At 35.1% G+C, this 12,684-nt stretch overlaps 1 protein-coding gene across 11 annotated transcripts in view; it reads left to right on the top strand.

The window, feature by feature from the left end:
* UBA3 (ubiquitin like modifier activating enzyme 3) overlaps positions 1-12,090 on the top strand; it is a 22,879-nt gene extending 10,789 nt beyond the window's left edge. For all 11 annotated transcript variants that reach the window (XM_081934036.1, XM_081934037.1, XM_081934031.1 and 8 more), the window contains 14 exons: positions 492-574; positions 1,426-1,506; positions 2,503-2,546; positions 2,706-2,770; positions 3,678-3,833; positions 3,919-4,021; positions 4,996-5,109; positions 6,031-6,084; positions 7,744-7,780; positions 7,868-7,949; positions 9,580-9,680; positions 9,807-9,870; positions 9,983-10,037; positions 11,588-12,090. In XM_081934036.1, the coding sequence (XP_081790162.1) occupies positions 492-574; positions 1,426-1,506; positions 2,503-2,546; positions 2,706-2,770; positions 3,678-3,833; positions 3,919-4,021; positions 4,996-5,109; positions 6,031-6,084; positions 7,744-7,780; positions 7,868-7,949; positions 9,580-9,680; positions 9,807-9,870; positions 9,983-10,037; positions 11,588-11,676 (1,128 nt within the window). In that variant the 3' untranslated portion in view covers positions 11,677-12,090. The remainder of the gene's footprint in view (positions 1-491; positions 575-1,425; positions 1,507-2,502; positions 2,547-2,705; positions 2,771-3,677; positions 3,834-3,918; positions 4,022-4,995; positions 5,110-6,030; positions 6,085-7,743; positions 7,781-7,867; positions 7,950-9,579; positions 9,681-9,806; positions 9,871-9,982; positions 10,038-11,587) is intronic.
* Positions 12,091-12,684: the final 594 nt, after the last annotated feature.

Genomic DNA, 12,684 nt, shown 5'->3' on the forward strand with positions numbered 1-12,684 from the left:
ACCTACCTACTGTATTTTTCTCTCTTTCTCTCCCTCTCTATCCCTCTATCTACCTACCTACTTTTTTTTAAAAAAATGCCTCTTCAAAACCTTGGTGCGTCTTATACTCCAGTGTGTCTTGTACTCCAAAAAATATGGTATATTACACTGTTGTTGCTTGAGCTGCTGTAGCTCCCAGTTAATTGCAGGTGCAATTTCAAGGTGCTGGTTATCACCTTTGAAGCCCACATGGCATGGGACCATGGTTTTCTGCTGTACAATCTCTCCTTGAAGTTGTGTTCCATCCCACAAAGCAGAAATATGTTCCATAGATTTTAATTAATTTTAGTTGGGCACACTTTGTAAGCTGTATGGCCTCAAATAAAAGCTGGGGACTATGACTAAGTTCCTTTATTATTAACCACAATACTGGCAAATATTGATAATTTTCAGAAGCAACAAGTTCATAAAATATATATTATTTTTGTAACCTTTTTTCTTTGTCTTTGCAGGCACTAACTGGTTTTAGACAGATTCATGTAATCGATATGGACACTATTGATGTATCTAACTTAAACAGGCAGTTCTTGTTTCGGTAAGCTTTAACTTTGGGCATGAACTACGTACTCAAACAATCTATTAATTTCTGTATGAAATGCAGAATTCAGTGAATTACACCTTTTGTACAAAGATCAGTACCACTCCAACCTAAATCTGTTGGGCTTTTTAGATCATCTAGGGAAAAAGTATGCCTAGTGCCTCCACCTTTAGCAAATAAATGCTGCTGAAGAACATGGTGCTGCTTTTCAGGGGCAGCATCAACCCTCCAGACAGTCTCCTTGTAGAGGCTTAAATTAATAGTTATATAATTAGTAGTTTATTATTTAAACCTGTGATCATTTAACCATAATGTCCCTAGGACCAATTCTTTTTTATTTTGGGGAAATGTCTCTAGCTCCTTAGTTTGTTTGTTTTTTTGCTTAGACTTTCCAGATGCCTGACTACTGGCTTTGGAAAAACAAATTTCAGTACCATATAGTTTGTTGCAATTAAGCTATTCTCAATTCCCTACTTTGTTGGTTTTATTCAAATCATAATCCTTCTTTTCTTGATTGTACCAGTATTGTATTGATTACAGTATTGTTATTGTAACACAGTTATATTACAATGTTACAATACCTGTATTGATTATACCAGTATTGTAAAGAAAGGAAATAAACAGAGTTTGTAAACCAGCACCATATTCTCCAAAACTGATTTGGCCCAATAATTGTAATTCAAAAGAGAAATTGAAATAATTCATTTAAAAATTGATTGCTGAGAAAGTGTGACCTTTCTGCCTAATCTTTGATTTTGCCAGCTTTGAAGAGCTGACATCATTGTCGAAACAGAATACATTGTATGCGTGTGAAAATGTAATGCTCTAACTTATACTGTACTTTGCAGACCTAAAGATGTTGGGCGTCCTAAGGCAGAAGTTGCTGCTGAGTTTCTCAATAGTCGCATTCCCAATTGTGCTGTTGTACCGTATCCTTCCTTGAAGAAATACTGTATGTTGCTTGGTTTCTTTTAAAAAAAATTAAACAGCACATAATACTTTCAGAGATGGATAGCTGCAGTCCCATCTTTTCTTTATTGTTAGATTCATTCTGTGGCATTAAAAGCAGTGGTTGTTTTTTAAACCTACAAGGAATACTCGTTCTACTTATTTGTATTACTATAATACAGGTAATCCCTCCACTTAAAAACCCCAATTGAGTTCAACATTTCTGTTGTTAAGTGAGACATTCTGTTAAGTGAATTTTCTTGCAGGGGTTGTTAAGTGGATCACTGAAATTATTAAGTTAGCAATATGGTTGTTAAGTGACTCTGGCTTCCCCATTGACTTTGCTTGTCAAAAGATCACAGAAGATGATCATTTGAAGACCCGAGGACACTGCAACCGTCATAAGTGTGAAAAAATGGCCACAAGTCACTTTTTTCAATCCTGTTGTAGCTTTGAACAGTCATTAAATGAACTGTCGTAGTTCGAGGACTACCTGTAGATAATTGCACCTTGGAATCTTCTTAACACTTATTCTATGTATTTTAACTCTCAAACATTACATTTATTAGAATAATGCAGCATGAAAATGGATTGATTTTTCTAAGGCAATATTATACATTGTTGATGAAATATACAATAGCTAATGTTAATTTTTGCCTGACCAGGCTTGTGTACTCTTATTAGCATTTTTTAAGTAGTTCAGAGCCTTTTAGGCATTGAAAAATATAAGAAAAAACCACACTGTATAAACCCAAATGTACCTATTTCAATATTCAAATCACTCTCTTAGAAAACTACAGGTAGCTTTTGACTTACAATCACCATTCAACCCCGAATTTTGGTCGTAAGTTGTTGCGATCAATAATTGGGTCCACATGTTAAATATTTGTTCACTTTGTAGACTGTGATATTATTAATAGCCATTCTAGAGTGACACGATAATTGCTTAAAATATTTCCTTTACTGTGTGCTTTTAGACATTATAAAAAGATTCAGGATCTGGATGAAAGTTTCTATAGACGTAAGTTGTCATGCCCTATTATGAAAATAGCAATTCCTGTTTTGCCAAGTAAGATGATAATCCTTTCCTTAAGAAAGAGGAGAATCCTCAACTAATGCACTATAATTATTATAGCTAATTATTTGGAACAAAGGAGTGATTACATTTGTTTGCTTTTAGAATTTCATATAATTGTATGTGGTTTGGATTCAATTATTGCAAGAAGATGGATAAATGGCATGTTGGTAAGTATTTTTATTAAAATTTGTGGGCTTTTTTTTTTTTTTTACAAAATACTGACACTAGAATTCAGTAATTCAAAAATGTTTCATTTTTAATTTTGATATAAAATATATGACAACATTCTTTTAGGTACATGGTCATGCACATTGTTTTTATAAGTTTCTCTGCTTTTAGTCTTGGGTTAATGTTCAAAATCCACATAGGTGATTCACAAAATAATGTCTTAGAATTACCACAATGAATTTCACATTGATTTTGATAGAACTTTCATAATTATTTGTTTTCCATTATTCTGAATGTTTTTCCCATTCAGATACTTTATGTATTTTATAAAATGTATATAATTTAATATAATTGCAGTATAATTTCAAGACCATTTTTTTTCTAATTAAGAAAACAGATATATCAAATTAAATTTTGAAGAATGGCTTTAACACATAATTGCCCGAGTTGTATTTTCCACCAGCACCAATTTATTACGACAGTTGATAAGTTCTAATGAGCTGGCTCTTTTTAGAGGGCTGCAGCTGCTGACAACCCATGCTTTTCATTTGCAATACGAAAATTAGAATAGCATTCTCTTGCAGTCAAGGATTATATTGTATATATAAACCGTGTTAATATATACTTAATTTGCATCAAAAATTTGAGCCACTATAGGGTTGAAATTACTTGAAAAGGACAGTATACAGTAAATGTACTTACAGAAATGAGGCATAATAATTTCCTTAGTTTTGAAAGATGGATTGTTATAATTCTGTCGCACTCTGGACCAGAAATGGCCATTGCTGTTAATGCTACAATTATTTCAGATACTACCACTTCTGCTTATCTTGCAGAATTATATATTTTGTTGCTGAGAGAAGGAAGGAAAGAACCTAATATAACACATTCTTTTTTGTTACCTAGATTTCCCTTTTAAACTATGAAGATGGGGTGATAGATCCAAGTTCTATTATACCTTTGATTGATGGAGGAACAGAAGGTTTTAAAGGAAACGCACGTGTGATTATTCCAGGCATGACAGCTTGCATTGAATGTACACTTGAACTTTATCCACCACAGGTAGCTGAAAAATAATTATCTTTTAAAAATAGTCATCCTTTTAAGCCTCTTGAAAAATTCATGTTATTCATTTATTTTTCTCCAGGTAAATTTTCCCATGTGTACAATTGCTTCAATGCCTCGTTTACCAGAACATTGTATTGAGTATGTTAGAATATTGCAATGGCCCAAAGAACAACCTTTTGGAGGTAAATCAGTAAACTCTCTTTAAAGCTGCATCAGTGTAAGAAATGAAAGAATAATGTACAGAATGTCTCTCTCCTTATATGATACAGTTAAGATCATGGGAAACCTGTTTTATTCTATTGTGATTTTTCTGATCCTTTTGAAAAAAATAAATACTTGTAAAATGTATTCTACTTATTGGTAGGCTGTAATGTAGCCTGCCCATTAAGGTTGTAAATCTTGATAGTTGTAAAACAGGTCACCCACATGACTGACCTGATTTTATGACCTTTTATTTTTTGCGATGGTTGTTAAGTGAATGCCAAGATCATTAAGCAAACCTATTGTTCACTTTAGAGATTTTTTTTTGCTGAAAACCAGAAATAAAGGACCAGGGAGGGGGTTGGCAGAAATGTAAATGTTGTAATTACCATATTTTTGGGGGGAGTATAAGACATACTATTTCGCCTATTTTTAGCGAAAATGGGCCTGTTTTTTGTCAAAAAAAGTGCATGCATAGCCTTTAGTAGGCTTATAGAGTGCTCCTGGGGGCAGGGGGAGGCGCAAACGAGCAAAAAACAGCCCGTTTTTCGCTCATTTTTACCCTCTCCAGTCCCCAGGAACACTCTGGAAGCCTCCTAAAGGCTATGCATGGCCATTTGTGCAAAGGGGGCGGGGTTTCGGGAGGCCAAAAATGCTGTATTCAGTATATAAGATGTACCCAGATTTTCACCCACTTTTTGGAGGGAAAAAGGTGTGTCTTATACTCTGAAGAATATGATAGATGAATGCAGGACACTATACAAACACTTCTAAATGCAGATTGGTTGCTGAGCATTTGAAATGTCACGTTACTTCAGGAACGGCATTTGGGGCCAGGTCTGTTATAACTTTGAAAGATTGCACATTGTTCGAAGTATATAGTTTTGATATAAGATAAATTACAAGTAATGAAGATTGCATGTTTAAATAAAATGCTTTATCTTTTCTGTTGCAGAAGGTGTTTCCCTAGATGGAGATGACCCGGAACATATACAATGGATTTTTGAAAAATCTATAGAGAGGGCATCACAATTTAATATTAAAGGTCTAACCTATAGGCTTACACAGGGTAAGATTCCGCAAGAACTCTTTGCTCAACTTTGTACTTTTGTTCTGATGATTAACTTTTTATACTCAGTGATGACTTAGAATGGGTTGGGCTGTGTTTTATTCACATGTTGCTCGAGTACTCTGTTGTGATCCACAGAATGGACAGGGCTGACATTTTAGAACCCATGTTTTCACAGTAAAATATGCCCCTTTCCAAAGTTGAAAAAAGTCTGAAAGTGTAAAGTCTGGTCAGTTTGTTTGTTTGTTTATTCATTTATTTAGTTAGTTACCGTGTTTTTCGGAGTATAAGACGCACCAAGGTTTTGAAGAGGCAATTTTTTTTACAAAGTTTTTGCACTCTACAAACCTTCAAAAAAATGTCCCCCCCCCCTTTTTTTTTTTCAAAAAAAGGGAATGAATAGCCCTTAGGAGGCTTGTAGAGTGTTCCGGGGGGCTGGAGGGGGGCAAAATTGAGCAAAAGACGGCCCGGTTTTTGCTCATTTCTGCCCTCCCCAGGAGCTCTCTTAAAGCCTCCTACAAACTATGCATGGCCATTTTGGTGAAGGGGGTGGGGCTTCGGGAGGCAAAAAATGCTGTATTCAGTCTATAAGGCGCACCCAGATTTTCAGCCTCTTTTTTGAGGGAAAAAGGTGCGTCTTATACTCTGAAAAATATGGTAGTTAGTTAGTTAGTTAGTTCGCTGCCCTTGTTGTGAACATCCCCACCTATACGCCTTGTGATCCCAGGTAGGCAGAGTCAGAATGTCTCGTACCAAGGCAAAATGGTTTCCCATTCCAAGTTAAACTACTGCTGTTAATGGTAAAGATACTCTGCTTGGAATTTTTGTTAGTTGCTAAGTCAGTCCACAGGTATACAACATGTTCTATTGCTGTTTTCTATAAAAAAAATAACATGCTGTATGATGCTTCTCCAAATGTAGGAGTTGTAAAGCGGATCATTCCAGCAGTAGCATCAACAAATGCTGTCATTGCAGGTATAGTACTATTAGATATCAACCATTCGTTTGTGTTTAACAATAATGCTGGTGATTCCAGATAAAAACAGGGTAGTACCTGATGGTTTTCTTTCTATACAAGACTAGCCTAAATAGATCAGAAAAAATAATTTTATGGCACACACTTAACAGAATAACGTAAATGTATCCAGAAAAGGAAGTTCATCCTGAGTTGAAAGGGGCTTATTGCCAATAAACTATAGTGAAATTTATTTATTTATTTCCAAATAAATAAATTTGGTTAGAGTTGGCTGAGAACAGTTAAGTAAAAGGTTAAGTCTTTCGAATGTTATATTTCAGCAATTCTATAGACCAACTAGATTTGGGGAACATAGGGTTAAAAGTTCTGGCTATGTTTAGTTTAATATATAACAATGCTAACAATTACGTTTTTCAAATAAAATCATGAACTATATGGGAAAAAAATGCTGCTAATCCATCACTACTAAAAGAATGGGAGAGGGGAAGCTTTTGAGGCTTGTCTTATAGAAAAATTTAACACAGTAGGTTTGGCTTTCCCTGTCCATACTCACTTTCTAGATATTTGTGAAAACGGGGCTCTTCCAAATATCTTTGAAGTAGTTAAAATTGACCCATTGAAGGTTAACTGTTATTGGCATGTAGTTTAGCAACTGGCTTGAACAGTGATAGTTCACAGTTATGACAATGATGGAAAAGTAACTTTGTGACCGATGTGCACTTTTACAACGTTGGCAGCATCTTTCTGTTTCACATGTTCACCATTGCAGTCATTATGCATTGTCCTATGCCTGGCTCTTTCGTTCCTCACCCCCTTTGCAGGATGGAGAGCTTGCTTCAACATCTCTTCCTGAGCTGCTTTCTCTCCAGCAGAGTTTTTCCTTAAAAAGTGCTAAATGCAAGTTAATAAGCACAGCTCTGTGACATTAATTGGTTAATTAGAACCCTCCCACTTGCTGCTCCTGCTGCCTGACACTGACAAGACTCTATAATCAGTACACTTCACACTAAAGGCATTCGTTTGCCTCCTAAGTGGCTGGGGGCTTGCTGAAAGTACACTAAACCAGGGGTGGGTTCCAGCTTCCGGTTTACTCAGGGATGCACTTCGGGCACGTGCGTGCTTGATGCGTGCTATGTGCGCATGCACAGTAGGTAGAACCAGTTTGGGGCGTGGTTGGCTGAGTTACTACCTACTTGGTCGAACCGGTCCGAACCAGTAGGAACCCACCTCTGCACTAGACAGACGGGGGCATAAACTCATTGCTTTTGCCCTTGCTGTATATTCTCCATTGTGTAATTGCTTACTCACTAGTAATCCCTCACCAAAGTGTATAAATAGAAGCATTAGTTTCCTTCTTGCTAATTATGCCAATGCTGGGGTGAGCATTGGCGTGGGGTGGGGGGAGAGAAGGGCTATAAGATTAGCTTTTTTACTTGGCTTCCTTGTGAGTCACATTCCAGAAACTTTCCCTGCCCATGCTTAGTATGTAACTTTATTTAAATAAAATCTGACTTTGTTAAATGTAAACATATCAAAACTTTCAGGAATGTTTAAACGCAACTAAAATTCTTATATTTCTAAGCTGTTATAAACAGTATGTTTTACCTCTACTTTCCCCTTTTAAATATTAAATAATTTGGTTATTTTTCTATTTCTAGCTATATGCGCCACTGAAGTTTTTAAAATAGCCACAAGGTAACTTACTTAATATTTTTGTGAACTAGTTGCTTATAATTACTTAGCAGGATTCCTGCTTATATATTAATAATTGTTTCCTTGCAGTGCATACATGCCTCTGAACAACTATTTGGTGTTCAATGATGTTGATGGTCTTTATACATACACGTTTGAAGCGGAAAAGAAGGTTAGTATTGCTGCATACAGTTTTCTTACCTTTGTTTGGCTTTGATCTTCACTTACTTTATTCTCAAGTGCTGTACCTAAAAACTCAAAAGTTTATTTAACTATCCTAATTCAAAATTCTGTATTCATCTGTCTTGTTGGCTGTTGGTAAGAATTCATCTGCTAAGGTTACTAAAGAAAATACGATACGTTCCTGACCTAGAGTTGTCATTGGTATGGTAATGCATATATCTCACTGATTCCAACGCTGGAGAAAATTAGCATATTTCAATAAATACTTCAATTGAATTTTATTCAAAAGCTGCAAGTACTCTAAGCCATTGTAATCACAGAATCAGCATACCTTGTCAAATGTTCATTTTACATCTATACAAGAAGCTGGTTATATAACTTTTATGCTCCCTGCATTATTAAGCATATTGGAATGAAAAATAATAAAATCCTTTGACAAGTGACTAGAAGTGGTTTCCATTAGTAGAAAGAAGGGGATAATTTCCTTTCTTTTGCAGCCACCTACATGTCCTTCAAGTCTCTTCTGATTGATAGCCTTGTAATTTTTTCTGGATTCTTGACCAAATATTGTAGTTCTTCATTGTCTGTTGTCCAACCATAGCTTGGGCATGTGACCAGGCATACACAGATTTTTGTTGTAGAACAGATCGGTCCTCTTTAGATTTGAATACATACATGCATTTAGAATAAAGAAAAAGAGCTCTGCCATCTTCCTTTTTGACTCACAGTTAGCGTTGCTAAAGTTAACATACATCTGTTCAATAGCAATATTTCAGTTATAGGCTACAGAGCAATAACAAACCTTTGGAAAGAGCAAAAATACTCAGCAATACCTATTACAGAAATTAGCAGTTCTTATGTACTCTTATACCTTGAAGTGTATAGCATTGATTGTGAGTCCCCTTTTCTGTTAAAAAAAACCTGATACAGCTCTATGCAAGCATAATCACAATAGCACAGAAGGAGGCTAAGCTATGACTAAAAATAGGTTTGCAAGTACACAGCTTTTGCAATACTTGCAACAAGTATTTACTTGTGGGAGCTGAAATTTGGAATGTTGATGAAAATCAGCTGTCTATCCCTGAATTCCACTCACTTCCTGAAATCCTAGTTTAAGAATTTCATATTCACATATATCAAACATCACTGATGACAAAATTTAGGATTAGTTGGTAAGCTGTCGTGTGAACCTGAACACAATGTTAGACTTTATATACAAGTTTAGAAAGAAAGAATAACAACAAAGATACCACTGTGTATTGGGTCCAGAAAAAAACTAGACTGATTTTTTTTTTCACTTGAAGAAAATTCCTTGTATGTTTTGGACAGGATTTGGGTCAATTTGACAGAGCAATCCTGTATCAAAATCAAGTAGTTCTGACAGATACAAGGCTTTGCTTCAATAGAAGGGACTAATTGATCAGAGACTTCCGTTGTTTGCAGAAGGGAGAGTTAGTACTGGATCATTCAGATTTAAAAGTGCTCCTGATCCATTCCTTGCCTTTGGAGACTTTATTTCACTTGCCTCAGGAAAGGGTCCTCACCATAGAATTATAGCCTTTTTTATTTCATTACTCCTTTTTTTAATGACATCAGATGTTTCATTTGTTGCTTTCTAGGAGAATTGTCTGGCTTGTAGCCAACTTCCTCAAAATATAGAATTTTCTCCATCAGCTAAACTACAGGAAGTCTTGGATTATTTAACAAGTAGTGCTTCACTGTAAGTATTGGATACAGTTATTCATAGATTTGTAAATAATATTAGAGTCTAAAAATGTAGGTGTGGTAGATCATGGTTCCCTTTTTAAAATTTTAACTAGTTTTGATTTGTTTTTTCTTTGCACAGACAAATGAAATCTCCTGCAATAACTGCTACAATATATGGAAGAAATAAAACACTTTATTTACAGGTAACTAATATATATTTGTGAGTCGTTTTAGCACTCATAAACATCCAAAATGCATGTTTGTATCTAGGTAAAACAATAGAATCCATGTTGTATATTTTCTCTCCTCTTGCAGTCAGTAGCTTCAATTGAAGAGCGAACAAGGCCAAACCTTTCAAAGACTTTAAAAGGTAATCTTTAATAGTTAACAATTAAAGCATGTTGGGGCATGCCGCTAAATTAAAAAAAAATGTGTACTCTTGAAGCCTGTTTGTATTTATGTGGTATGCAATAGGTGTTAAAATGCTTTTAAAATTTGCTTTAGGCAAATATGGCATATGGCATTGCCATATAATAAAATACAGTGGCATCCTCTTACACATTAAAATAATTTTCTTCAAAACTTGTAGGTGTTGAAACAGCAATATAAGGGAGGTATATCACACGATTAGAGTGTATATACACAAAGTGATAAAAACTGTCAAAGCGTTTGATTTAGTTTTCAGTCTTTTTTCTAGACATGTAGAAGTTCTGTGGGCCTCTTAGTGAGATTCCCATTATATAACTGCATATTGGAAAGAAAAGTGAAGTCATGGAGTAAAGACATGAACATTAAAATAAATATAAAATCAATGGCTTTTGAGTTGCTTATGCAGCTCTTAAGTCTTTCTTATTTTCAGTGACGAGTCTATCTACCACTTTTATTTAAATAGCAGAAACAAGAGTTGGTCTATTTAGAATCAACAGTTTGTGCTAACTGTAACAAAAATGAAAAGAATTTTAAAATAAAACTGATAATTTTATAATGATGTTTTGGTATATGTTATACAGGTAGTCCTTGACTTACCACCATTTGTTTAGTGACCTTTTTTTAAAATATATTTTTATTATTTTTACATTTAAAACAATGCAATACCGCAAAGTCGAAGTGACCATACATTCACATTATATACAACTAGTCTCAACCATTAACTACTAGCCTACTTAATACATTGTCTATCCTTCTGTCCAATCACAATATATACAGTTTGTTCCAGGCTTGCCACCTTGTCTTATACCAATCTGTTCCAGACTTCGAAATATTCTGATTCCCCTTTATTTTTAAGTTCAAGAGTGAGCCTAGCTGCTTCCGCACAGGCGAACACTTTTCTGATTATATCTAGCTCTGACGGTGTATTTTCTTTTGTTTAGTGACCTTTCAATGTTACTACAGCACTGAAAAAAGTGACTTAGGACCAGTTTTCACACTTACGATGGTTGCACCATCCCCATGGCCATGTGATTGAAATTGAGTGCTTGGAAAATGGCATGTTATTTATGAGAGTTGCACTGTCCCAGGCTCATGTTATCACCCTCTGTAATCTTCCCAGCTGGCTTCCAACATGCAAAGACAATGGGGGAAGCCAATTTGCTAAATGATTGCATGATTCATTTAACAGCTGCACTGATTCACTTAACTGTGGCAAAAGGGTCATAAAATGTGGCAAAACTCTCTTAATAATTATCTTACTTGACAATGGAAATTTTGGGCTCAATTGTGGTTGTAATTCGAGGGTTACACGTAGACCAATAATAATTTTGAATGAACCTAATTATACATATATTACAGAGAAGCTTTATGTCTGCTCTATCTCCAATTGTGTTTTTGTTCCATAAAAAATCCAGATTTCTTTTGTTTCAATTCTGGAAATATATCTCTACATAGAAATGACTTTTAAACATTATGCTTTTAACATTGCAGAGCTGGGCCTTGTTGATGGTCAGGAGCTTGCAGTTGCAGATGTCACAACACCGCAAACTGTACTTTTCAGACTTCATTTTACTACTTGAAATGAATGCAGGTGATATAAACAGACCCTGAAGAACATCTCCAAACTACTTCTTTACAGGGGGAAAAACCTGAGTTATCCTGACATAATCTCTATTTATATAAGCATTGATGAAAGTTTAAATAAATTGCTCTTATTTTAGAACTGTTCTTGCAAACCAATATTTGGTTGATGTTACTTGTGTAAAAGCTCATAATGTACAGAAAGCTGTTGTATAGTAATTTTATTCAATTTGTAATCTCATAATGCCAACACTCTGCTACATGGAACTCCTGAAAGCCAATGGATTCATTCTTAAAGCACCTATGAACTCTGGGTGCACAGAGTACAGTGGACAAAGATTTTAAGTTGCATTTTAATATGTATACATAATTTAGTTCAGACAACCAGTTTAATAAAACAGCCTATTTCTCACTTTAGTTAATGCCTTTATTGCATTGTCAGCTATGTGTACTGCCAAATTTAGATCCCCCCCCAAACTGAATGAAAGATTGTACACAAGTACCATCAATGGATAATTAAATTTGTATATTGGCAATTATTAATGACTATTATGCATGGTGTTGCCCACTGATATTCAGGATTGGTGTTTCACTATTAGACTATTTATTAATAAATGCTATCTAAAATTAACCTTTTTTGTTAATTTATGTGGGTATTATGAGGTTGAGAACTGCAGAATGAATGTAAATCTTAATTAATTGTTTCAAAACAAAAGCCATCTCTAAACAGATACCAGTCAAGAAGCAACTAGTAGTGGACATTTACATTGAGCTGGATCTGATACCCATTAAATCCTGCTGACAATGTGGGATATTGTAGTTTTCTTTTCTTCCTGTCTTCTACCAAAGAGCTCAATTGAAGTCCTTTGCAAAAAGAGCCTTTGCGTGTTCCAAACGGGGCTCCTCTGAACCTCGTTGGACTGTTGGCAGTTAAGAAAATACCGCTTATTTAAAAATAAATTATATCGATTTAAAGAGAGACGGGAGACCCCGGTATAATCAAAAAG

This window comes from Natrix helvetica, assembly GCF_964273705.1.
Source record: "Natrix helvetica genome assembly, chromosome: 1".
Classification (NCBI taxonomy): domain Eukaryota; kingdom Metazoa; phylum Chordata; class Lepidosauria; order Squamata; family Natricidae; genus Natrix; species Natrix helvetica.